The sequence below is a fragment of the Suncus etruscus genome, chromosome 12, assembly GCF_024139225.1.
Source record: "Suncus etruscus isolate mSunEtr1 chromosome 12, mSunEtr1.pri.cur, whole genome shotgun sequence".
Taxonomy (NCBI): domain Eukaryota; kingdom Metazoa; phylum Chordata; class Mammalia; order Eulipotyphla; family Soricidae; genus Suncus; species Suncus etruscus.
Window position 1 is genome coordinate 74,162,144 of NC_064859.1, and position 26,779 is coordinate 74,188,922.

Genomic DNA, 26,779 nt, shown 5'->3' on the forward strand with positions numbered 1-26,779 from the left:
TCTCCTTTTCCTAAAAGCTTCCAACCCCGGCAAGGCCATGCATGCATGAAACTGGGTATCCTCACAGACAGACCCAGGGGGAGACGCGGGGGACCCCCGGCCAGTGCCTTTTGCCAAGAGAGCCCCGATTCTCCCTGCCCCACCTGCCCAGCCAGGGGCCTGCCTGCAGGGCGCGCCCTAGAATCCCGGGCAGGGCGCGTAGCGCTGTTGGGGGGAGGCCCCCGAACGCCGAGACAATGCGGTGGGTGGCGGTGGCGGGCCTTTGGAGAGCCTCGGCGGGCCGGGGCGCGCGTCGCCTCCCTTCCTGCTGGCTCAGCGTCCCGGAGAGGGCGGCGGCGAGCGCGCGGATTGGCGGCCGGGCCCTGCCACCGCCTCCCACCCCCAGCCCAGCCCAGCCCAGCCCGGCCCGGCTCGGACCCGCCCCTCTCTCGGTTGGAGACGCTCGGGGCCCGGGGCTGGCTGGCGGGTAGTTCCCGCCGGCGCTGCGCGTCCGCTTGCCAGGCTCGATCGCTCGCTCGGGCAAGGAGGTGGAGGAGCCGGAGCTGCCCTGGGCGCACCGGGCGGGCCGGGCCGGGCCCGGGTGGCACTGCGCGCGGCCCCTGATCGCCCCCTCCCGCCCAGCCCTCCAGGCCCCGCAAAGGGGCTGCAAACCCGCGCGCCCTGCAGCGAGCCGCTCCTCCGGCCCCGGCTCTTCCCTTTGTCCACGGGGCCGAGCGAGCTGAGCTGCTTGCGGGGCGCCTTGCTTTGGCTTTGCAAGCTGCGGGTGCGGAGCCCCCCGCGCTGCTATTGCAACTGCTGCTGCTGCTGCTGCTGCTGCTACTGGCCGCCGGCTCCCGCGCTCTGTGGCGATGCCGGACCAGATCTCCGTGTCGGAATTCGTGGCCGAGACCCATGAGGACTACAAGGCGCCCACGGCCTCGAGCTTCACCACCCGCACGGCGCAGTGTCGGAACACCGTGGCGGCCATCGAGGAGGTAGGTGAGCGCGCCTTGCAGGCGGGCAGGCGGGCAAGGAGGGTGGTTTTGGGGCCCGCAGGTAGCAGGCACCGCGCCCTCTGCGCATTCGCATCCCCAACCGCCTGCAGGGTAGCCGGGCCCCGCTGCTGCTCCCACCACCCGAGAAAAGTTTCTTCTCCTGCGCACCCCAACGCGCTGGGGTTTCCTTCCCTTCCCTCCCCGCTGCCCCGACACAGAAGCCCCTTTGTTCCGTGGAGGTGGTTCGGAGGGGACGGCCGAAAGCGAATTGGGGGCCTTTTGAAGATCTCCCCACACGCACACCCCACTTGCAACGCGCACACCCCACTTGCAACTTAGCCCCCCAAAAGTCTGGATGTGGGTGGAAAGCGGGGCACCCCTCAGTTGTCAGTCTGGCTTCTCCTGGGTGCCCACTCTGCGGTTTTTTTGGGTAGCCCTGCCCGCCACTTCTGTGCGCACTGCTGACCCCGAGTCTGGGGTATGCCCGATTCTCTTAGCTATCAGTCTTGGGGAGCCCCCCCCACTCCCCACCATCTCCAGGTTGTTTCTAGAGTGGTGCGCACCCCTAATAGCCAGGAAGGCCCGAGCGGGCTCCCCGCCTTGCTCCGGAGAGGCGTGCACTGTAAGGTTTTAGGGGCGCTGCGGGTTTCTGCAGAGCTCGAGGCCTTTTTTTTTTTGCCTGCCACCCCCAATTTCTGTGCCCCAAAGGCTGGAAAAGGGGCAGTGATTGTGATTGCCAAGTGCTTTCAAGGTGCAAAGTCATCCTGCCCAGCTTCAAGTCTCTCTCTCTCTCTCTCTCTCTCTCTCTCTCTCTCTCTCTCTCTCTCTCTCTCTCTCTCTCTCTCTCTCTCTCTCTCTCTCGGCTTGGGAAGGAAGGGTGGGTTCGATTGGCATCAGCTACATTGGCAGCGTCGCCGGGCACAACAGAGCCTCCCCACCTTCCCGGGGCTCCTTCCTACTGCAGCAGAATGAGGGGCGCAGCTCTTCCTTGCAGTGTAGCTCCGAGGCGCCAGCCCTGGAGCCTCAAGTGCTAATAAACACTCAGCGTGGCTTGTAATAGGGAACCTGGTGTCTGAGCCACACGTGGGCCGGTGTTGATTCTTGCAAGGAGAGCTTGCTCTTCTTGGCCAGAATGGCGAGTTCCAGCTCCTCTGTGGATGGAGATAATCTAGTTGGTTTTGAATGATGGGGAATGGGAATGGGAGTGAGGGGAGAGCCTCAGAGAGCTTTAAATTAAGGCATGGCCTTGTTCTGGTTCCTCCTCCCCCTTGAACAAAGCATCTGCTGTGAGTAATGGCTGGGGCGTGGATGGGGGGTCGTCGTTGGGAGGGTGGGAATCCTGAATGCTTTCTCTTAATGGAATTTTTTTTTAGGGAAAGAAAATCTTGGTAGACTAGCAGTCAATCAGTAGTTGGCAAAATCAAAAGCAAGAGATTTAGCATTCTGCATGTTTCAAGTCTAGCTAGTTCATCCCTCCCTGCCTTCTGCGTGGAAAAACCTTTTGTAGTGAAGTCTGTGAACCCAGACCACTTACTTCTGCTTGTTTCAGCACGACTTCAAAATAATACCTGCAAATGAGGCAGGTGAAGATGGGTTTTAAGATTTTTGTGTTTCTTCAGAAGCGTTGGAAAGTTTTTTTTTTTTTTTGCAATGTTTTGGAAAACATCCATCATGTTTGTATAATAAGAGTTAATAATGTTTATGGAATGGCTGCAATGAAAAAAGGTAGCTGCTTGGTGCTTAAGGGAAGGAAGCTTTGTTGTATACTGCCTCTTAAGAAATGCAGGGTTAATCAACAACACTGAAAACGAGATCTAAGGTGCAACCACCCAACTTTGTAACATGCCTCTCAAGGTGGCAGACAGGAGGTGGGGTGAGGGTGAGTGGGGGATGACCGACTATGGGAGCACTGGTGATGGGAGTTGGCGCTGGTGGTGGGGTTAGTGTTGATATAGTATATGACTAAAACTCAACTATCAATAGCTTTGTAAATTAAAAATTAAAAAAAAGCTGGATTTAAAGTTCATCTTTTCCTCACTGAAGTTTGTCAGTTAAATGTTAACAATGGCAGATGTTAGAAAGTTAAACAAATGGGAATTAACTGGTACAACTGGCATACCCTTTCCTTGATTAATTTTAGTGTACAGTGTATAATTCTAAAACACTTTCTGCATGTTGTGCGAATTACTCTAGAGCTCTGTTACGGAGAAGATTAAGAAGAGATTGGATTTGGCTGTTTTATTAAACTGCAAGTTTGCAGCACATTCTCATCGAAACATAAGAATTGGTCTCAGAAATGAAAAAAAAACATGTCTATCTTACATTAAGCAAATCCAGTATACATGACCTTGGCTTTGTAGTTCACACTGAAAGTATATATTTCCTATCTGAGACTTGAGGGCCTAATGTTCATTCCTGCTATCAAAACTTGGTCTGTTTATGATCTTTTCAAGAAATAATCCCCACATATTTTGGGTTTAACCAAGCATCTACTTACTGAAACCCAAGACTTGAGAATGGGTTTTGAGATTAGTTACTCATTTAACAGAAAAGCAAAAAATTAAAAAATATTCTTTTCAATACAGATCAACTGCTGAAAATTATTTTAGAACTGAAATGTGCTTTATAAATATATGCGCATATATCTGTATTTATACTTGTAGCAGGACTCTTAGGAACTATTGATTCTCTACTATTACAGGCCTTAGATCGGTTGTATTATTTCTCATACCCACTTTGTGCATGAAGAAATTGATATGTGGACTTGGGGGAAGTTACTTTGTTATAGGTTTTAGGGCTAGTGAGTTGTAGAACTCTAATTTGAACTTGGCCCCATGATATTTTCAGGAGTTCTGCTGCATTGTTTCTTTTGATTTTCTTTCTTTCTTTTTTTTTTTTTTTGTTTTGTTTTGTTTTTGGGTCACACCCGGCAGCGCTCAGGGATTACTCCTGGCTCTATGCTCAGAAATCACTCCTGGCAGGCTCGGGGGACCATATGGGTGCCGGGATTCGAACCGATGACCTTCTGCATGAAAGGCAAACCCCTTACCTCCATGCTATCTCTCCGGCCCCTTCTTTTGATTTTCTAAACTGCTCCTTTGGTAGGTAGATCATGGTTTCAGATCATATTCATCACTTTCTGGTTGTGTGAACTTGGGTAAGATACGTAGTGTTTTCTCATTTTCCCCAGTTAAGGAGTTTGAATAACAATACTTGTCACCTTCAGAATTAATGAGATCATGCTCAGCACAATATCTGACAACTGATTTAGTAAATGCTGACAGTGTAACAGATTTTTAAATTCACAGAATCTTACAGGGATGTTTGGTCCTAGAAGGGTTTTATGAGGAGGTGGGAGAAGTAGGGACAATGAACAAATAAGGTTGAGTGAATAAAAAATATTACCTCATTGCTGTTAACCTATGCCTACCTTTAAAAATTTTTGTTATTAGGTGGAATTTTTGGTAGCAGTGGAAAACATAGCTGTGGTTTGCATTTAAAATTCTTCATGTGATCACTTGATCACTTCTTACATGTGAAGCAATTATTTTACACAGTTTCAGCAAACCCTAATGCTTCAGCTAGTCTCTTGTATTTTTAGACAGAATAATAAAAAAGTGTTGGGGTGCTGTGCAATAGTACAATGGGTAGAATGTTTGCCTTGCACATGACTGACTCGGATTCAATTTCTGGCATCCCATATGGTCTCCCAAGTACCTACCATCTGAGCACAGAGCCAGGAGTAACTCCTGAGTATCACCAAAAGTATGGCACATCCCCCCCACCGGCCAAAAATAAAGTGGTTATGGCATAAATCTGAAGAGTTAGCTTTCCCCCCTACTCCCTTTGGGATATTGATGATAATTCTTTGTGGGTTTTTTTTGTTTTGTTTTTCAGAGCAGAAGCTCTGAGGCAGTATGCAGGGGGCAGTGGGTGTCTCCAAATGATAGTTAGTGTGGACCCAAAGTTTTCTATTAGGGCCAAGGTTATAGCAGGGGTCATCAGGCTCACCTCAGTGGTGCAGGGGCGTCTCCATGGCCTTATGTTCAGTAAGATTTGTGGTGCCAGGAATTAAATGCATATCAGGCACATGGAACGTAGGTATTCTAATCCTTTTACTATCATCCTGGCCCTCTTTCATTTCTCAGTGTCTCTAGGCACTTACAAATAGTCTCAAAATAAGGAAACATTGTACACACACTCAGAATAGTCATCTTTCTAGTTAGAATCTCTTTTAGCACTGTCCACTGCCTTGCTTATTTGGCTTTTGTTAGTAGAATACATAGTTTTAAAAATAAATTTGACGTTGACTCTTAAGTATTAAAATCTAATCTGCTTCCTCCTGGGGTCATAATGCCTTACTCTGTTGTTCCTGGTTACCTTGGAAATCTCATTGCTGTCATAATCACAGTGTTCTAACTGCAGGGCTGAAAGGAGCATCTGGACTGCACAGATTCCCAGGGGTCCTGCTGTCCTTGGAGCAGGTGCCCCTCCCAGCACTTAGAATGGGAACCCAACTGAAGAGCTTTTCAGGCAAGAATGTAATTCTGAATTTTAGTGCTTTGTGACTTGTTTGAAAAACAAATTACAGACCCCTCCCAAAACAAACCAAAAACCCCACCTTAGCTCTCTTGGGAGATGGACCTCACCATCTTGCTGGTCAAACAGAGTCATCCTTTTATGCTCTAGGCAGCTGAACCTACATACTTGGAACTTTGGGCCATGTAAGGAGGGACCATGATCTTCTCAAGTGACTCCTCTGTTCTCCTCTACTCATACTTCTAGTAATCAGAGGTCTCAAACTCAATTTACATGGGGGCCACAGGAGGCAAAGTCAGGGTGATCCTTGAGTGCAAAGTCAGTAGTAAGCCTTGAACATTGGGGGATGTGACCCAAACAACTAAAACAAAGCAAACAAAAAAGGATTCCTCTAGGGCAGGGCCACAAAATGTACGCAGGGCTGCAAACGGCCTGCGGGCCATGAGTTTGAGACCCCAGTATCTAGTTTATTCACAATTAAGTGAGTCCTTCTCTGTGCTAGGTGATGGGTGTAGATCTTTGAAAGAACTACGCCCATCATGTAGTATACAGCTTAGTGGGAGAGACAGATGCCCTATAAATAAGTTTATGCAATGAAACATGGCTTCATGTGCTCTGACTACAAGATTATCTAGACCTAAGGATGCCCAGAATGTCAGTGGTGTGCCAGGCAGAGGTTTGGAGGACCTTGTATGCTATGTGTGATTGAGTCAGGAAGTTATCTGTGAGACAGACATGCTTGGATCACCGAGAGATCTCACTGTGGTCTTCTGTGTCAGCCTCCCTGCCTTAGGTAAATATTGATTTCACTCTCAAGTTGGTGGAATAGATCCAACTACTCTACTCTGGCTGCTTTCCCATAGCCACCAGGTCTACAAATGGCTGCTCAAGCCCAGAAATTGGAGTAGGGACTGCAAGAGGGAAGGGAGACTTAAAGGCTGAAGCACACAAGCTTTGTATGTGGCTTTGGAGGCCCCATGTTTGATCCTTCTTAGTACTTGATCCCTAGGCATTTATGGGAGCAGTTCCCATCACTTTGGGAGGAATCCCTAGCACTTCTAGGTATGGCCCCAAAGCCAAAACCAAAAGACAAGTTTAGAGTGACACTAGTTTCTTCTATTGAACTCCACATTTCTAGACACTGGTGCCTTACTTATGGACGATACACTTTCTGGAGCACCACTGCCCATACTGGTCTATAATTAAGAATTGAGCTCTGTGGCCAGAGCCATAGCTCAACATGCTGACCTCATGCTTTGCATGTGGGAGGCTTAGGTTCAATCTCCCAAAACTGCATGGTCACCCAATCACAGAATCAGGAGTAGACCCTGAGCATTGCATCTCCCCAAACCAAAACACCTTATACACACTTGAGTATAAGCCAACCTCCTTAATTTTACTCTAAAAACTGGAAAAACTTAGTGACTCGAGTATAAGCCGAGGTGGAAAATGAAGCAGTCACCGATACATTTCAAAAATAAAAATATATACCCAAAATTATGCAAACAACAATAATTACCACTCTCACACTATTATTGCTGTATTTTTTTTAACTCATCCCTTTTTTTGGGCGGGGGTTGGGTCACATCTGGCAGTGCTCAGGGGTTACTCCTGGCTCTATGCTCAGAAATCGCTCCTGGCAGGCTCGGGGGACCATATGGGATGCCGGGATTTGAACTACCGTCCTTACGCATGCAAGGCAAATGCCCTACCTCCATGCTATCTCCCCGGCCCCTAACTCATCTTTTTATAAGAAAAAAAATAATAAAGAAGAGTTTACTAAACTCTCTGCTGTTGCTTCAATGAATTCATTGTGAATCATTAGTTTTCAAAAATATTCTTTTCTCTTCCATCTCTTTTGTTTTTCTTTTAATTTTCTATTTTTTTTAAAACATGTTGATTTTGGCTTTCCTAAAAATGCATTTTTATCAGTTATGTCAACAATGTACAATTACAATAATTGAGAATCAGTAGGTTAAATGTTTTTCAATATTTATTACTAAAGAAAAACTAAACTAGCAGTAATAATTTTAAAACTTTAAAGTGCAGAAAACCGTAGCTTTACAGGTAATCAAGCTAAATCACAAAGGTTAAAATTCTTCAAAACTAGATTCCTCCTCTTCCTCATTTGTATGTCCACGCAGAGCTCCAGCCGTATCTGATGTGAGGGTATCAGCCTAGGCATTGTCATCATCACCAAGTTCGCAGATACATTATCACTGCTGTCTGTCTCATATAAAACGCTGAATATTGTGGGTTAAATAGTTCAGTGGCATCCTGTTCCGTTCAGCCGCCTACCTCTTCAGCTCAGCCATGACTTGTGAACTCTGCAGAAGACAACTGGAGACTATGTGCATTTGATTTGGTGCATGCACCAAAAATCTCGGCTTATAATTTGAGTATATATGGTAAATAAAAATTCAGTTCCTCAGTTATACTAGTAGCCACATTTTAGGAGTTCAGCAGCCACATTGTATGGTAGATGTAGGATATTCTCATCACTCAGAAAATTCTTTCAGAAGTAATGGAACTTGTTAAAAAGGGCAGAATCTTAAAGTCTCACCTTAGCTTTATGAAATTAGACTATATAGTTATTTTAATTATATCCCAGGTGTATTATATGCACATTAAAGTTTGAGAAGTGGGGCTGGGGAGATAGTACAGTAAGTAGGGTGCTTGCCTTGCATGTAGCTGATCTGAATCTGGTCCCTAGCGCACTCTGATTTCTGCTAGGAATGATCCCTGAGCTCAGAGCCCTAAGAGTAAGCCCCAGGTACCTTTGGGTGTGCCTTAAATACTATCACACTCCACACCCCCAATGAAGTTCAGAAGTGCTTTTAAGCAGATAAGTTCTTCTATTTTAACCTTTATTGTTTTTTGTTGTTTTTTTTTTTTGTTTGTTTTCTTTTTTGCCACACCCAGCATCACTCAGGTTACTCCGAGCTCTGCACTCAGAAATTACTCCTGGCAGGCTCTGGAGACCATATGGGACGCAGGGAATTGAAACCGGGCTGTCCAGGATCGGCTGCATGCAAGGCAAACACCCTTACTGTACTATCTGTCCGACCCCTAACCTTTATTGTTTTTTCATACAATGTCCTTGGCCTGTGTCGGGCAAACTTGATTTGAAGTGACAGTAAATGTATGGATTTGGCAGTCCCCATTGTCTTGAGTGAAGACAATGAGTGAACAAAAATTACTTTTACTTTAGGTCACACATTTACAATGATGTAGACTCTTGTAAAGTTATATCTTTGAAACACTATTATTGGTGCATTGCTGTATTGGGCTCTGCAGGATATGTATGGTTGAAGTCACTTGTCAGTCACTTGGAGGCTTTTATTGTTTTCTTTTCCTCTTGTCTTTATCTTTTTGCCCAGTAAATGCTTTTCTTTACATACATTAATTATTGCAAAAACTCCTTACTGTCCAAAGAACTGGAGCCATTTTACCAAAATCACAGAGCTAAGAAATGGTGAAGCCTGGGACTCAAGCATACATGAGAGGCTGTGTACATAGCAGTGACCTACCTTTGTCGAACCTGTGTCAGAAAAGGCCCTTGTTTCTCTGTTGATGCATCTAAGAGCAGTAAGAGCCAGCCACTCACCCATCCATTCTCTCTCTCTCTCTCTTTCTCTCTATCTCTTCTCTCTTCTCTGTCTCCCTCTCTCCTCTCTTTTCTCTCTCTCCTCTCTCTCTTTCTCTCTTTCTCCTCTCACTCTCAATAAAGCTCATCTCTTGCATGTCTTGAGTGAATGCTTCTGGGAAATTCTTGCAGCTGCTTTTTCTCTCTGCCTTCTCTTTCCTTGATGCAAAAATGATTCCTCTTTACTCGATTCACAGTTTTGACATTTTCAGCCCTGCAGAACCCAGTGGCATGGGGCAATAATTGCCCATGTTCTGTCTAGCAAGAAGCCAGCCCTATCATGGCAGTATTGATGGTATCACCATTACCCTCCACATTGATTGTAGCTTTGACAAAGGATTCTTCCCCATGTTTTTTTTTTTAATTTATTTTGTTTATTTTACTTAGGTGTCACAATGTACCAAGCATTTAATTTGCAATGTTTGAATTTAACACTGAGCTGACATTCAGTGTTCCAGTTGCAAACCTACTTTCAGTGTCACTGTTCTTCCACCAGTGACCCAAGGTTCCTTCCTTCTCCACTTCTGGACTCCTTGCAAGCTCATTAAAAAGTAATTATGGACAGTTTAGGTCACATGTTTACTATGATGTAGACTCCTGTGGAGTTGATTTTGACAATATGGTGTCATGCACATGCTAACAATAACATTGAATGGCTGATATAGATGGCTGTTTTTAAAAAAGGTTACATATTTCTTCTAGGACTCTAGCAAATAATCCGATTTTGAATCCTCATTTATTAGTTTCCAAGAAGAAATCACATTCTCAATAGTTTTTTTTTTTTTTGGGGGGGGTCACACCAGACAATACTCAGGGGTTACTCCTGGCTCTACACTCAGAAATCACTTCTGGCAGGCTTGGGGGACCATATGGGATGCTGGGATTCAAACCACCATCCATCCTGGGTTGTCTGCATGCAAGGCAAATGCCTTACTGCTGTGCTATTGCTGTGCTATTGCTCCAGCCCCTCAATAGTTTTTTTTTCCCTCCTTTATTTTTGAGTCAAATCTAATGGTGCTAAAGGGATTGAACTGGGGTCAACAGTATCCAAAGTGAGCATCTTAGTTCCTGTAGTATTTCACTGGTCCTTTCATAATATATATATATATTTTTTGTTGGTTTTTTTTTTGGGGGGGGGCCATACCCGGCAGTGCTCAGGGGTTACTCCTGGCTGTCTGCTCAGAAATAGCTCCTGGCAGGCATGGGGGACCATATGGGACACCGGGATTCGAACCAACCACCTTTGGTCCTGGATCGGCTGCTTGCAAGGCAAACGCCGCTGTGCTATCTCTCTGGGCCCTAGTATTTTTTTTTAATACTACAACACAAATCGTGATTCTGTTTCCTGGATAACTGTCCTCTGTCAAGGTCTGTGCTGTTTCATATTGATTGAGGCACCTGTATATTTCTATATAATAGGTCCCTATATAATAGGTTGTTTATCATTCTTTGATAGTCAAATTGAGTCCTAGCAAACCACCTTGGCTGCAGATCCCCTTTCCCATATTAGGGTCCCAGCTTCTCTGACAGTAATGTTGTTTCAGGGGGTCTTACATCTGTTGGCCCCTTTATGCATCACTTGCAGTCCTGCTGGGATTTCCTCAGTCAAGAAGATTACTCTCTAGGTATTTCTAGGGGCTTCTTTAATGCACATTGATGATGACTGACCTCTTCCCATTATTGCCAACTTAGATACTGTGGTCACTTAAACAGGGCCCTTGGGGAGGGTAACTTAGCATCAAAAGTGTTTATTAAGTAACCATAATTGTTATGAAGTGAGTTAAAAGATAGATCTGGCCATCGAAGAATTGTGGGACAGAGAAAACTGTCATGGTGGCTTGTAAAGGGCCCAGGCCAGCAATGGTCAGATTCCTTTTCACCCTTTATGCTAGTGGTGGGCTTCGAATGGGGACTCACATGTGGCATGTCCAGGCAGACTGGCATTGAGAGAAGTCAATGCTTTCTTTGTTTCCTGCTAGGGAATTTGGGGGAAATTCTGAAAAGAAGGGGAAGATTATTAATTTATTTTTTAAAGTAATATCTTTATTTAAGCACCATGATTACAAACATGTTTGTAGTTAGGTTTCAGTCATAAAAAAGAACACCCCCTTCACCAGTGCAACCTTCCTACCAACAATGCCCAAAATCTCCCTTCTCCTCCTGTATCATTTTGACCTGGTCTTAATCAACCCTTCAGCCTTAAGAAGGTGATATAACTTGTCTGGTCTCAGGCTTCATTTATTAGATGGTGGATAGAGGGTATTTCTAAGCCAAAAATTAAAAAAAAAATCCAAAAGATGACCCAACCAAGAGCTGATTCATTGAGAAAAATAAATAAGATAGGTAAACCATTAGCAGGACTCAGAAAGAAAGTAAAAGCAAAAATTCTAATAAATTTAAATATAAATGAAAAGGGAGATGTCAGAACAGATACCACAGGGATTCAAATGCTTCTCAGGGATTACTGTGAACATCTTTATACCTCAAAATGAGAGAAATTTGAAGAACTGGATAAATTCTTGAACTTCTATGACCTCTCAAGGTTAAATCAAGAAGATAAAGAACGCCTGAACAGACCATTACTATCGAGGAAATCAAATTAATAACCAAAAATCTTCCCCAAACATAACCAAACCCAGATGGTGTCACTAGAGAGAACTTCTTTCCAACCTTTAAAGAAGAGCTACTGCCAATTCTTTTCAGGCTATTTCAAGAAATCGAAAAAACAACACTCTTAAATGGCTCTATGATATCCAAAGCAGACAGAGATTCCATGAGAAATTAGAATTACAAGCCAATATCACTGATGAGCATAGATGCAAAGATTCTAGCAAAATAGCAAATTGAATCCAACTTCTCAAAAAGATAATACACCATGAACAAGTAAGATTCATCTTGGGGATGCAAGGGTGGTATAACATATACAACTCAATCAACATATCACACTGTATCAATACAAGAAAATTAGCCATAGCAATAGAGAAAGCATGATTTAAAAAACCTCAATAAAATGGGAATTGAAGGAACTTCTACCACAAGTCCAAAAGTCAGAACCATTTACCACAAGCTCACAGCTAACATCATACTCAATGAAGAAAAAAATTTAAAGCCTGTTCTCTTAAGATCAGACAAGACAAGGTTGTCCACTCTCACTTTTTCTATTTTGCTGCAATCAAGCTAGAAAACATAGAAAGGGCATCCAGATAGAAAGGAATAAGTCAACTCACTAGATGCATACATGATACTATATTTAGAAAACCTTAAATATTCTACAAAAAAAGCTCCTAGAAACAATAGACCTATATACTAAAGTAACAGACTTTTTACAAAATCAGTTTGCAAAAGTACGTACTTGACTTTCTGTTGCAAGTCAGCCCTTGAAGAGGTTGACTGATGGAGGGATGGAGGATGAGGCCTTTCTCTTCCAGCTCGGAGCACGTATATATGAAAATAATGAAATAGAAGAGATACTAAGAAAATCTCCTTCACAGTTGTGCCTCAGCTTAGCTAAAGAAGTGAAAGATCTATACAAAGAAAACTACAAAACACTAATTAAAGAAATAAAAGAGGATACAAGAAAAGAACACATCCCTGGCTCATGGATTGGGAGGATTGGTGGATCTATTGGCAGATTCAAAATAGCAGTACTACCTAAAACATTTTACAGAGTCAGTGTACTTATTATAAGGATACCCAGGATGTATTTAAAAAAATAAATCACGGTTCATCGCTCGCGGGAGAGAACCCTGACCTGGTCAGTTAGGAGCTGTTGGCAGGCGGAATAAACTTTAAAAAAAAAAATCACACACTGTTGATATTTATATGGAATACCCCTCTATCCCATAGCCCACAATTTGAGGCATTACATTTGACAACTTCAACTTCTTGTACTATATCTCAGGGGCTCAAAGACGCAACATAGAAAAGACATCTGCATTCTTATATTCATTGCAGCACCATAGTAGCCAAAAACCTGGAAACAACAAAGTGTCCAAGAATAGATGACTAGATAAAGAAATGATGGTTATAAACACAGTGAAATACTACTCAGCCAGGAGAAAAGATGAAGTCTTATAATTTGCTGCTAGGTGATAGATATGGAGAGTATCATGCTGAGTAAAGATAGTCAGAGGAAGAGGGACAGACACAATATGATCTCTCTTGTACAAGGGATATAAAGAAACATAGGGATATAACAAGTACTCAAGAGTAATAGAAGCTTAGCAGGAGAAAGCTTGCCACTAGGGTGGGGCGGATGGGGATAATTCAGGTAAGGGAACACTAGGACAACAGTGAAGGGAAAAAGTCCCTGGCAGGCAGAATGGGGGTTAGGAGGGAAACACAAAGGAACATTTGTGGAGGGAAGTGGACACTGATGAAGAGTTTGGTGTTGGAACCTTGTAGGCCTGAAACTCAATTATAGATCACTTCATAACTAATCCAAGGTGACTTAATTTTTCTTTAAAGAATGGAAAGGAAAAATGTGTGTTTCCAAGGATACCATCAAGTGCTTAAAATGGTGATACAAAAATCAGAGAAAAATATGCAAATTCTTATAAAAGTTTGGCTTCTAGGCTATACGGGAAATTTATATATTTCAGCAATACAATTTCCAATAGGTAATTTCCAATAGGTAGTTCTCCAAAGGAAGATATACAAATAGCCATAGGCACTTGAAACAATGCTCAAAGCCTTCAGTTTTTCATTAGGATTTACAGCTCATATCCGTGTGATCCTTTACAGCCACTGAGAGATCTGTATTTTAAAAAGACAGATAATATAGAAGTTGAATCCCTGTAAAATGCTGATAGGAATGTAAATTGGTATGTTTGGTCTCTGTCAGCAGTTTCTTAAAAAGTTATTATGTGATTACCATTTTATTCCTAGGTAATTTCCCAAAAGAATCCATGAAAACATAAGTTCATAAAAAAAAAAAAGTACCAGAACACTCAAAGCAGCATTCTTTTTTTTTAACATCTTAAACACCTTGATTACAAATATGATTGTAGTTGGGTTTCAGTCATGTAAAGAACACCCCACCCCCTTCACCAGTACAACATTCCCATCACCAATGTCCCAAGTCTCCCTCCTCTCCACCCCACCCCCGCCTGTACTCTAGACAGGCTTTCTACTTCTCTCGTTCATTCACATTGTTATGATAGTTCTCAGTGTAGTTATTTCTCTAACTGCACTCATCACTCTTTGTGGTGAACTTCATGTCATGAGCTGGTCCTTCCAGCCCTCCTCCCTTTTGTCTCTGAGAATTATTGCAAAAATGTCTTTTATTTTTCTTAAAACCCATAGATGAATGAGACTATTCTGCATCTATCTCTCTCCCTCTGGCTTATTTCACTCAGCATAACAGATTCCATGTACATCCATGTATAGGAAAATTTCATGATTTTATCTCTTCTGACGACTGCATAACATTCCATTGTGTATATGTACCACAGTTTCTTTAGCCATTCATCTGTTGAAGGGCATCTTGGTTGTTTCCAGAGTCTGGCTATTGTAAATAGCGCTGCAATGAATATAGGTGTGAAGAAGGGATTTTTGTATTGTATTCTTGTGTTCCTAGGGTATATCCCTAGGAGTGGTTATAGCTGGATCATATGGGAGCTCAATTTCCAGTTTTTGGAGGAGTCTCCATATCGACAAAGCAGCATTCTTACAAAATGAAAATCTAAACGTCATCAACTAATAAATAAGAAAATGTTGTATATCCTTACACTAGGCTAATTTTCAGAGTTATGCAAAGTCATGCTACAACTTGGACAAACTTTGAAAACATTATGCTAAGTGAAAGAAACTAGATACGAAAGGTCACTTATTGTATATTTCCAGTATATGAATTACATCATATAAAATATCCAGAATCAGCAAATCTATGAACAGAAAGTAGAGTAATGATTGCCAAGGGCTGAGCGGAAAGGGAGCAAAGAGTGACTTCTAAATGGCCCGGCATTTCCTTTTGATGATAATGTACTTGCATTTGGATACTAGTGATGACCACACAATTTTGTGAATATTATTGAAACAAAGAAAAGAACTGTGTTTCCTAGGATTTTCTATGTGCAAAATCATTTATTATGCAAATAGAGCTTTGTGTCTTTAATTTGGGTGCCTTTGTTTCTTTTCTTTATTGTCTGCATTACAGAATCAGCTCTTAGTCATCTTTAAATGCCCAGTGGATTTCATTTGAATAAGGGCTCAAGAACTTCCAGAGTTCCTAAATATTAATCTGGGAGTAATCCCAGAACTCCCAAATATTAACTCGTTTTCTTCCTTCTTGGGCACCGAATAATATTGAGATTCAGAAGATTTACCTGCTTGGTCTTTAGTTGTAAAATAAGTTAACGGTAATGTGAATGAATGAGGTAAGTAGAAAGCCTGTCTCGAGTACAGGTGTAGGGGGGTGGGGAGGAGGGAGATCTGGGAAATTGGTGGTGGGAATGTTGCACTGGTGAAGGGAGGTGTTCTTTACATGACTGTAATCATACAACTATAATCATGTTTGTAATCACGGTGTTTAAAGATAAAAAAATAAAATAAATAAGTTAGTGGGACTGTCATTTGCTTTGGGAAATGGGTTTCAGATTTCTCTTCCATTAGCAGTAGTAATAAAAGATTTTTTTTGGCCCCCCCAAAAAAATGATTAGTCCTCTTTAGCAGCTGTGCTGGGAGTAGCTTAATTTTTGAAGTGTAGTTTCTCTTCTGGTCAGAGGAGAGTAAAGGAGGAGACTTGATTGATCTTCTGACAAAATGCCTTAGTCATTATCAATATGAAATCTCTTAGGGGCTCTTATTATGGTTTTTTGTTTGTTTGTTTAATTTATGAACCCTTGGAGCCCTCACTTATTATGCACAATGTCAGTGAGGCTTGATGAATCATAGCTAAGGCTTTATTCATGCTCCTAATATGCCCTGAACCATAATAGGGTTCTGGCACTGCTAGTTTTGGGGTCATATTAATGAATTAGTGAATTAATATATCAGTGAATTCTATATCAGTGTCAGCAAATGAGTGTTTCCAAATATGGTTGCTATTTTTTGAAGGAAAATTTATTATGATGTTGGATAATTAAAGCCAAGACCAGAGGACATAGATGTAAGCAAAACAGATCCCTGATGTAGCATTGACTCCAAAGTGTGTTTTGTTTTATTGTGTTTTGTCTAGATTCTGATTAGTTCATGCAGTAAAATGGAAGTAATGGGGCCCTCTGCTCCCAAGGCAGGCAGGAGGAAAAGGATCCATCTTGCGCATAAGAGGGAGACAGACCGTCTGTCAGGACAGTGCAGCAGAGTGCTTAAGAGTGAGACTAGGAGGATGGCAGGGCTTTATTACTCTTGTAATACAGTAGGTAGGGCACTTGTCTTGCACGTGGATGGCTACAGTTTGATCCCCAGCACCTCATATGTTCTCTGGAAGTGTGCCAGCAGTGATCCCTAAGTGCAGAGCTGGGGATCTGCTCTGTATTTGCCCTGTTGTGTGTGCCCCTCTCCATCTACCCAAAGTGAGACTTGGGGCCTTTGTTTGTCCATGGAGAACTGTTTGTGAGTTGTTTGGAGTTGCCCCATGGCAGAAGGGTGTAGAAATTGGCTTCTGGGTTACACTGTCTCATGTGAAGTCAGCTCTTGGCCCTTTGATGTCTGCATTGACACTGGGAAGAGAGAGAATTGGCCCTGTGGATTCCTGTCTGACACTTGAGGATTTTAGGATGAGGGAGCATCACCCTAGTTGCCATGGTTAGTTCTGGGTTGGTCCCAAATTTCCTGCTGTGAATTTTCCTGTAATAAGAATTAAACATTATTTCTTTTTGATTCCTCAGAGCCTACCATGGCACCTAGCTAGCACATGGTACCATCTGCAAATGTGAGGGAATTTTTATTTTTATGTTTCCCTACCTTTCCCTTCCAAAGACATTTTTATATGTATAGAAATAACTTTTGTTTTGCATAGTCAAGATCATGTAATGCGGGCCCGGAGAGATAGCACAGCGGCGTTTGCCTTGCAAGCAGCCGATCTAGAACCAAAGGTGATTGGTTCCAATCCCGGTGTCCCATATGGTCCCCCGTGCCTGCCAGGAGCTATTTCTGAGCAGACAGCCAGGAGTAACCCCTGAGCAACATGGGGTGTGGCCCAAAAACAAACAAAAAATAGATCATGTGATGCTTTGTTGGTTTTGTTGTTGTTGTTGTTGGGATTTTTTTTTAGGTCATACTCAGCACTTTTCAGGGCTTACTCTTACTCTAACCTCAGAAATAAGAATCACTTCTGGCAGTGCTTGGGGAACTTCCTGGGTAGGATGGAAAGTCTTGTCTCAATGTGAGATAGAATATTTGGGTGTAAGGAATCTTAACGTTCCTTGGTCTGCTGCTCTGCATAGCATAAAACTTCTAATTGAATATCCTGCCTCCCGCACTGGCCAGGCCCTGGCTGCCTGTGGAAGCAGCTTTTCTACTAGAGGGTGCAAGCATGTCTGTAAGGCTTCTGAATTGAGAGGTGAAGTGAGCAGAGCCACCTGAAGACAGTCTGATCTGGTGTGGGTGTGAGTTGCTTTGGATTTGAGTGGGGCCAAAGGGGAGAAGGACTCTAGGTGAAGACCCCATTAGAGAACTGTTAGCTACTTCTCAAATAAGTGGTCATTGCGGTTTGAGTTAAGATCTTAGGAAACAGAAAGGCAGGAACATATTGCAGCTGCTTTACTCATTTGTCAGATCTGTCTCCTAGTGTGTCTGATTTAGGCTTTTATTCCTTCCTTTATGAAATATGTAAAATCTGTTCCCTACCAGGCTGCAGACTCTGCTAAGTTCCTGAGCCTGGAAGGGGCTCAAGGAGCTCATGAAATCTGCCTGTGAAAGGATAAGGGAAGTGCAAGGAAAGCTTCTTGAAAGCAAGAAGATATGTGGTTAACAGTGTGAGCACCTCACCCCTGTAGCCCAACATAAATGGGGTTCAGAGGGTGAGTATTTTGCTGGTCCGGCAGCTAACCCCTTGGATAGAGTGAAAAGGTATGTGTGTGAAGTGAACGTTTTATTACATGTTTCTTAGGGAAGTTGTCTTTTATTCAATCATGATTTTATGTATCAATACTAGCTTACATGACATATCCTTGTACATATTTGTATAATACTCACCAAGGAGTGTGAAGCAGTCGGGCCATCTCCCTAGACTATGTGGAACGCAGCACAGCTCAGTCTGTTATGTTTCTTGATATTAACACACACACACACACACACACACACACACACCACACACACACACACCAATACCTTTTGCCTTGGTATTATCACATCAGTGACTTTGAATGTATGCCTGGGGCTGGGAAATTCTGTGATTTGGAAAGGCCCATTAACCGCCTGTTGCCAGGCTCTCTAGGAAAGGGAAGGTGGGTGGAGCAGATGTGCTAAAGCTGACTTGTTCTGAACTCTGGCCTGTGCCAGCTGCTCTTCCCCTGCTGTCACAGGATGGATCATCTGGGCTCACTTCTTTCACTCTTCAGATTTTTAGCCTGAGGGATACATCTAAATGGTAAGAGTCACTGGAAGTCTGGGGAAAAAGTCCAGAAGCAACCTACTTACTGCACAGTGCTCAAATGTCAGAAGTATCTAAAGCATGTTTTTCTCCAGCTTCCTATCATTAGCCTTGTTCTAGTCAATACTGTGATGCTTTACCCAACTTTACCCTGGAACTAGAAATACCTGCAGGTTTGTAAAGAGATTTTAGGCCTGGCACCATTGGCCAAGCAACCCCTCTCCCATTGGATTGCATGGAAGGATTAAAGGCACTCAGGTTAGGCTGGAACAGTGAGATTGAGGTCCCACCCAGAGTATTGAGAGGAGCTGGCATGCAAAACCCAAGCATGATGCTCATTTCTGCTGAGATAAAACTATCTGAACAGGGAGACTGATGTGACTTGTTTTCCTCCTCCAGTCCTATTGTGCCTAGGGAGTTTCCATTGATCTCACCCATTATCTGCAGAGCCTCTAACTCAGAGAACAGGCCTCCACTCTTCAGCCCTTTGTTGGAAGAGTTGAGATTCACTGATCTTGGTGGTAGGCGTCCTGTGTGCAGCAGTGCCCAGCAAGTGAATAACTAACACCCAGTGATGAATCACCTATATGGCCAGTGTACCAGTCCCACTTCAGACCTGCTTCCTGTGTTTGTGCTCTTATTTCCTGAATCCAGACTGCAAACTTCTGAGAGAAGGAGCGCTTCTTTTCTTCAAAAAACTTAAAAGAAGTTCATATGTTTGTTTATACTTAACTGTGTCCAACCACTATTTGGGTAGGGCAGCTCTTATGCATGTTTTACAGCTGAGGAAACAGTTTCCCAAGGGTATTATTCTTTGCAAAATAAGACCCTAAGTAAGCCATCATTTTAAGGCTTGAACCAACATTTATAGCTACTGTCCCGTGAATGGCATTCGTTGCTCAAAATCATCTGTGCCTCAGAAATCAATGCTCGGAAATAATTTTATTGAGTTAAATGTGTGGGTACAGAATTTTGGAGATCACATGCTTATTTATAGGCCCTGTAGACTTTGGAACAGTCTTTTGTCCAGACTTTCTAATTGGAGAGATTTAAAGTGTTGTCCATGCATTGTTTGTGTTATTGCACAAGGCCAGAGCAATAGTACAGCAGGTAGGGCACATGCCTTGCATGTAGTTCATCCAGGTTTGATTCCTGGCACCACCTGTGGTCGCCTGAGCCCTGCCATGGTAACTCCCGATTACTGAGCCAGGATTAAGTCCTGAACACTTCCGGTGTGTCCACCCACAATTCGACTCCTCCCAAAAAAGAAATGTAGAAATATTTACACTTTATGTCAGAGTAGCGTTAATAATGCCTATTACTGTTTAATCTGAGTAGTATTAGCTGTTCTGGGGAAATAATACCCAGATAATAGCAGCAACATTGAGCATTATGAGTTTAGGTGTAATTATAATTTAAATGAAATGGGAGAGGATTGGAATCTCTTCATAAGGTTTACCTGAACTTTAAGGTATAACTCATGTCAGGCCACTGACGAGAGGTAATCTTTGATCATAAAGTATTGGAGGGGGGGGAATCACTAATCTTGAATATTTATTGTTGAAATCAGTTATTCCTCTAAGAGAATCATTTTCCATCAAACTAAAATATTTTAAAATAATAAGTCATAATGATTGTAATTACTGTCAGCGTTGAGCTGCTAGAGATGGACCAATGCTTCTGGTGTTCATGGGGCCTTTGCAGGCAAGGCTCTGATAAATACCTTTTTTTATTAGAGAAGCCTTAGGGGCCCATGACAAACCCCTAGGCCAGGGGAGAGAAAGAGGAGGAGAGAGATGGGTTTGGGACCAGGGTAAGGTCAGATTAAGGGTCAGGTAAAAGGAACAGGTATGGGATGTAAGACCAAAGGATACATCTAATGGTAGCCAATCCACTTACTCTTTCAACTGTCTCTTCTAACTACCAACTACTCTCCACACCCAGGTCTTTGGGTGGGGGGTGTTATAGACTCAGCCAGCCAATCATAATTAGGGGTCTTATTTAAATGGCAGACCCCTATTTTGGCTGGCTGGTGCTGGACTGTAGGACTAGAATTACAACACAGTGTCTCTCCACCTTCTGCCCCACTCAGTTACCCTTGAAGAGGGGTATTTTAGGTGGTAGTTTATTGGGGGCTTTAATCATATTCTGTATCTTTACAGTTGTCCTCTATTCTCCTGGTTTCTGTGTTATTCTTATTTGACTCTAGTTGTTTTCTTTGCATAAAGTCTATTGAGTGTGGCCCCACTTGAGAAAGACTGATATTTCCATCTAGCGAGCCATAGACCAGCGAAAAATGCTGGTGTCATTTGAACATTGAATCCTAGGGGACAACATAATGTGTATTTGAGCTGGCACACCCAATTGATACTTAATGTGTGTGAATTTATGGTGCTTGGTTTACAAAGACAGGAATGATGTTCTTCCTAAATAGTGCTCTATAGCTGGAGTTTAATTTTATCATCATTGTAGCAAAGTACCTTGATAGTTCTTTTTTTTTTTTTTTGGTATTTGGGTCACACCCGGCAGCACTCAGGGGGTTACTCCTGGCTCCACGCTCAGAAATTACTCCTGGCAGGGACAGGGGACCATATGGGATGCTGGGATTTGAACTAATGACCTTCTGCATGAAAGGCAAACGCCTATCTCTCCAGCCCCATACTTTGATAGTTCTATTTCCTGATGAATTTCAAGGACATCTAATTTCAAATCTCTTTACGGAACTCCAGTTCCAAAAGTGGAAGGTTCAGTATTTTGGTGTTACCTGGCTCCCTTCTCATGGCCTGGGCTATGTCCCCGCTGTGGGAATGCCTTGATTGAGGGCAGGGGTGGCAATGACCTTGATAACTTTTTGTGGGAGCTTAGGGAGGCCTCCAAGCAAGGTTTAGAGCATTTTCCTTACTCTTCCCAACTGGGCTGGTGGTTCAGTTCAAGGACCTGAGGGTGTGATGTGAGGGCCTTGTGGTGCCAGCAATTTCCTGGCCACGGAGGCGGTTCTTGGTTTGAGGACTTCTGGTGCCATACCTGGAGCCGATCTAGGATTATACCTGGAGATGCACAGGGATTAAACTGGGATCAGCCACTTACCTTAACTCTGTGTTATTTCTCTAACTCCAAGATGATGCCAAAACTTGATGGAGCTGGGAAATTTAGTACAAGGAGGAAGGATTTGGGGAGCAATGTTTGTCTTCTCAAAACAATGTCCCCTGTAGGACTGAAATCTGGCTTCAAGGTAAAGCTTATGCTTTACATCCAGGACATCTGGGTTTGATTCCCTGTCATTAAACACACTCAGAGGGTGATCCAAATAGTTTTTTGTTCCCCATTGCATCATCACATCTTATGTTCAGTACAGAGTCCAAGGTAGGAAGTTCCAGCAGCAGATTGGGGTGGGGTGGGGGAAAGAGATAGCCTGCATTGGAAAGGGCCCCTCTCTCTCATAGCCTAGCTATGACACTCAGCTTGACACTTGCTCTAGAGAAGCTGGCAGTGGACCAGACTTCAAGCAGGGGCCATTGCCTTCAGTCTCTGAACTGCCTTGGGCTGTTGATGACCTACCTGAGAATGCATTTTCCAGCCCTTGCTGAGCAGGGGCCGCTGCAGAATATAAAATCACCCCATGCACCATATTTCCAAACTTGGGTAAGTGGGTTTGAAGCAGAGTCACTGCATGAAATGATCCAAACCAGGCTGAGGGTGAAACATAGTCTGGCAATCTTCTACCTCATATCAAAAGTGAGCTGCCTGCCAGAACTGTCATTTTTATTGAGTACAGAGACCACCCCAGGAGGAGGAGTAAGGACAGTAAAGACAGATAGCTCAGGCTATTCTGAGCCAGTCCTGCTCAGGTTTACATGTAAGACAGTCTCTGTTTTGGGGTAAAATGTTGTTGTAAACAAACAGATACAAAGAAACCGGGGATGGTCTTTGTTTTGGATAAAACAGGGAAGGTGTAACACAGAGGAGGCGGGAGAGTGGCTTCCTTCCTGTTGTGTGGCTTGTCTGGAGAGCAGCTTGAGCGGGATGCAGGAGCCTGGGCTCCTGGGACCTTCTAACACAAATAGAAACTGTGCAGTCTATAGCAAGGCTTGGCGCACAGTAGAACACTCAATGGTGCTTGTGGAACATATGTTAGAATAAGTGATGCTACAGACAGTGTTCTAGAGAGAGCCCTTGAACTTAAGCAGGTATGGTTTCTTCAAGAAAGCCAAGAAAACGTAGGACTCTGGAGGACTTGTTCACCACATCTACCTCTAGATCTGGGGGTTGGGGGAATTTGGGGTTCTTGGTGGGTCTGGATCGACTGGTTTTTGTGGATCTAACAGTCATCAAATAAGTTTATATGGATGAGGGTCGGTGCCCTAACTTGATCTAAGAGGAAAGTAAGGCATTGATAGAGAATAATTTTGTCATTTCTGCAAGAGATTATTGTGTGTGCTCTCTCTCCATCTTCATTGAAGATCTGCCCACCTGATTCAGGCACTGAGAAATTTACTAATGTGAATAGAGTCCAGGATTTCTAGAGTTCACAGTTTCACAATGGAAATAGATGTGTAAACAAACACTGACAATATGGCTTGATAAATGCCTTATGATGCAGAAGTAGTTGCTATGGCAACACCACATCACTCCTAACAGCCTCCAGGAGTTAGCAGACTTGGCTTTGCTCGGGGATCTTGTGTTATTTTGTCTGGATGAGGTTGCTGTGTCATCTGCGGCGGTCAACCTTGACTCTGCTGAGCTGGTTTGCAGTACAGAGACCTTAAGGAGGTTGTGAGCTGAGCCTGTGAGGTCTCAAGATTCAGTAGAGAAAAGCTGTGCTGAGACAGGGTCACCAAAGAAAAACCCCGAATGCATCATGGGGGGGGGGTTTGAGATGTGGGAGGGAGAGTACCTTCTTCACTTGAACAGCACTTTGCTGAGAACTGAGATGTTCCCGCATCTCTTGAGCTTCGTGGAGAAGAGAATGTTGCTTGTTCTTCATCTCAGTTTGCAGCAGGGATAGATACAGGAAAAGTTGAGGGTTATCAAAAAAAAAAAAAAAAAAGTCTGCTTTTGCTAATCGCAAAAGAGAGAAAGAAAAGAAAATGTTGCAGTCAGGTAAAGGAGGCATTTTTTAGTATTTGCTGATGCTGTTTTGGTACTATACCCACTGCTGCTAGAGAGTACTCCTGACTGTGCTAATGCTTGAGGCATGAACCCAGGTCTCTTGCAAAGCCAGCATTCAGCCTGTTGAGCTAGCCCAAGCTGCTGCAGGGGGTTGGAAAGAAAAGGGGTGAAACTGAAAGCAAACAAGAGCTCAGGTGCTATCTACTTGGAGCGCATGGTCACAGCATTTATCAGCATTTACATCACCTAGGGAACTCTGATCTGGGCTTGTTGTTTAGGGTGTACAGGTGGCAGCATCTTGCTTCCTGACAACACAAGGACCTGCCTTCTCCCACAGGGGCACTCGCTGTGCAACCGGGGTTCATTTGTGGTTACATGTCGGTCACTTTCCCTCTGCCGCTTCCTTCCTGTTTCTTCCCATGCAAGTCTGGGCAAGATTTCTTCTTTTTGCCAGCTGTCTGGGTGGGCCTCTGTCTAGAAGGTTTCCCTAGAATGGTTTGTCCCCTCCCTTCTCTCTAGCCAGGAGTTGTCACCGGGGAGCAAATTGATCATTCTCAACCAATGACTCCTCACTGAGATTTCAGGCTGTGTCTTGCTGTACTCTCTTCCCTTCTCTCACTCTGCTGTGGGATTTAGGTCATTATTATTATGAGGCCCAATTTTAATGGGCTAGTTTAGTGTGAAGATAGTGTATACAGCCTTGCACAGCCTTGGGTTTGAGTCTTAAAGCGGTACCAGCCACCTGCTTAGCAGTGTCCAGTAAATGGCCGTTCCTGGTATTGCAAAACTGCTTCTGGATGCCCAGGTTTTGTCACTATCTCTGTTCAGACAGCAACACCTGCCCTTCTGCCCCAACCTCACCCCACTGGCTCCTGCCTGTCTGAAGACTGCATATTACTTGGGAGAAGTTCCTGAAGTAGCAGACCCGCCTCTGCTGGCCTGGTTGGGGTGGCCCAGCGGCTGCCTTCTCTCTGCCCACGCTCGTGGCCTCTGCTGGCCTGGTTGGGGTGGCCCAGCGGCTGCCTTCTCTCTGCCCACGCTCGTGTCTCATGTGCTGATTGGAGCCTCCTACCCTGTGCTGCACATCCCCTTTGGAGACTTAAGTCCATCTCCCAGCAGTCTGGGCTTTCCTGCTGCAGGTCAGAAGCAGAGTCTACGCCCAACCCTGTCTCAGTTCCTCCTGCGGGAGGCAGAGCCCCTTTGGGAAGTGAATCACCATGGCTTCCCTCCTTATTCTCGCTCTCTCTACCTTTCACTTCCTTCCTGCCCTGGCCCTTTGTCGGAATTCCCAAACAGCCTCTGCATTTGCTGCAGTCACGGTGACAGTCCCACAACAAAGCTTGCAACTCACGCTGGTTCCTCTTATTTTTATGCTAGAGCCAGCCTCCAGGAAGACCCTGGGAGACACGCCAAGCCTGTTGAGAGCCTGTGTGTTGCTCTTGGGTGTGACAGCCCCCAGTTCTGGCACCTCATTGCTGGCTCTCCTTCGAGACTGTGTCCTTGGGCCTGACTTACAGGCTTGATGGTCAGTGCTTAAGGGAACTTTGTCCACATCACCTTCACATTTCTCAGGTGAAAGCCTGCTGGGGGTGAGGGGAGGTATTTTGCCTTGTCCTCTATGACTTAAACTCTTCACCGCCTCTGTTCAGAGCCTGTGCCCTCAACCTTTCTACCCCCGAGGGTCTTCTTTTCTCTTCCCAATTATCATGAACCTGACCTTCACAAGAGGCTTATGCTGGTCCTTGCTTAAACACTTCCCTGCTGCCAGCTTCTCTGATCCCTTCTCTCCTAACTCATTCAATGATTTTTTTTTGAGAATTATGATAGGTTTTTTTTTTTTTTCTCTCTTCCCTTAGGGGAGGTAGGAAACTTTGACTCCACAGTGATGAATCCTAAGCACCCAGGATTGTGCCAGGCACTGCTGCCGTTTGTTGTCTGAATAAAATTGGCCACCAGGTCAGTTCAGAAGACAAAGACTGAAACATGATTCTCCAGAAGCAGTAGTTAGTTGGTTTGGTTTATTGAAATCTTGATTCCTTGATTTGGGGCCACACTCAATGATGCTCAGGGCTTATTCCTGGCTCAAGGGAGTAAGTTTAGGGACCATTCCCTGCTATGCTTAGGGAGTGCCAGGGATTGAACTTGGCTTGGCTTCATGCCACATTTTCTTCAGGCGAATTCCCTGCTTGCTGTACTATCTCTCCAACTTCAGTTTGAGTTTGATATATTTAGTTTAGTGTGTACCCATAATAGGTAAGCAAATACTTGTGTTATTCTTCTCATTGGGGACTGAACTGTGCTTGTGTTTGTCAATGGGTTGAGATTTTTGGGGGGGCCTCCTGGAGGAAGGAATTCCAGGGTTAGTTAGTTCTCTCACCATTTGCAGAGCTGCTCCATAGGTCTTCTGAGTTCGAAACTGTTGCTTCTCAGGAATGGGAAATACTGCTGTTCTCTGCTGCTGGCCTCTCCAGCCTCTACCACTCTACTGCTCCTTCCTTTTACTCTGTTGCTAGACCAAAGTCTCTACAAAGTCACTGGGTGCTAGAGAGATTCAGAGCTGGACTTTGAAACCTTGTGAGTCATCTAAATGACGGTATGGGAGGGCTGGGAGGTTAACCTCAAGAGCTGCTCTGGTGATCACTATCTCTGTCTGTGTGACAATTATAAATAAGGAGGGCAGCTATTATACTGGAACTTTGAAGAGTGTTAGATAGTAAAGGAATGGAAATGTCAGGGTTATTCTTTGCCCAGTCTGTTTTTCTGTTGGCAGTAATGTCTTGTGGAAACTTATTTCTTTGTCCATGTTAAAGTCTCTGAAACAAACACACTCAGAATGGCTGCCCATGCTACATGGTTACCTTGATGAGAGACCTTTATGATTCTTGTATCTTTCATTCATAGGCCCTGGTAGATGCTTAGTGTTTATAATTTCTCTTTGTAAATTATTCAGATTTCACCCCAGCAGTACTTCTAAAA

The 26,779-nt window shown here is 43.9% G+C and overlaps 1 protein-coding gene across 1 annotated transcript in view; it reads left to right on the forward strand.

Annotated features, from left to right (window-relative positions):
- The first annotated feature begins 580 nt into the window (after window positions 1-580).
- The window catches only part of ASAP2 (ArfGAP with SH3 domain, ankyrin repeat and PH domain 2), a 187,925-nt gene continuing 161,726 nt past the window's right edge, over window positions 581-26,779 (forward strand). Inside the window, exon 1 of the mRNA XM_049784516.1 lies at window positions 581-974. Coding sequence (XP_049640473.1) covers window positions 849-974 — 126 coding nt within the window. The 5' untranslated portion in view covers window positions 581-848. The remainder of the gene's footprint in view (window positions 975-26,779) is intronic.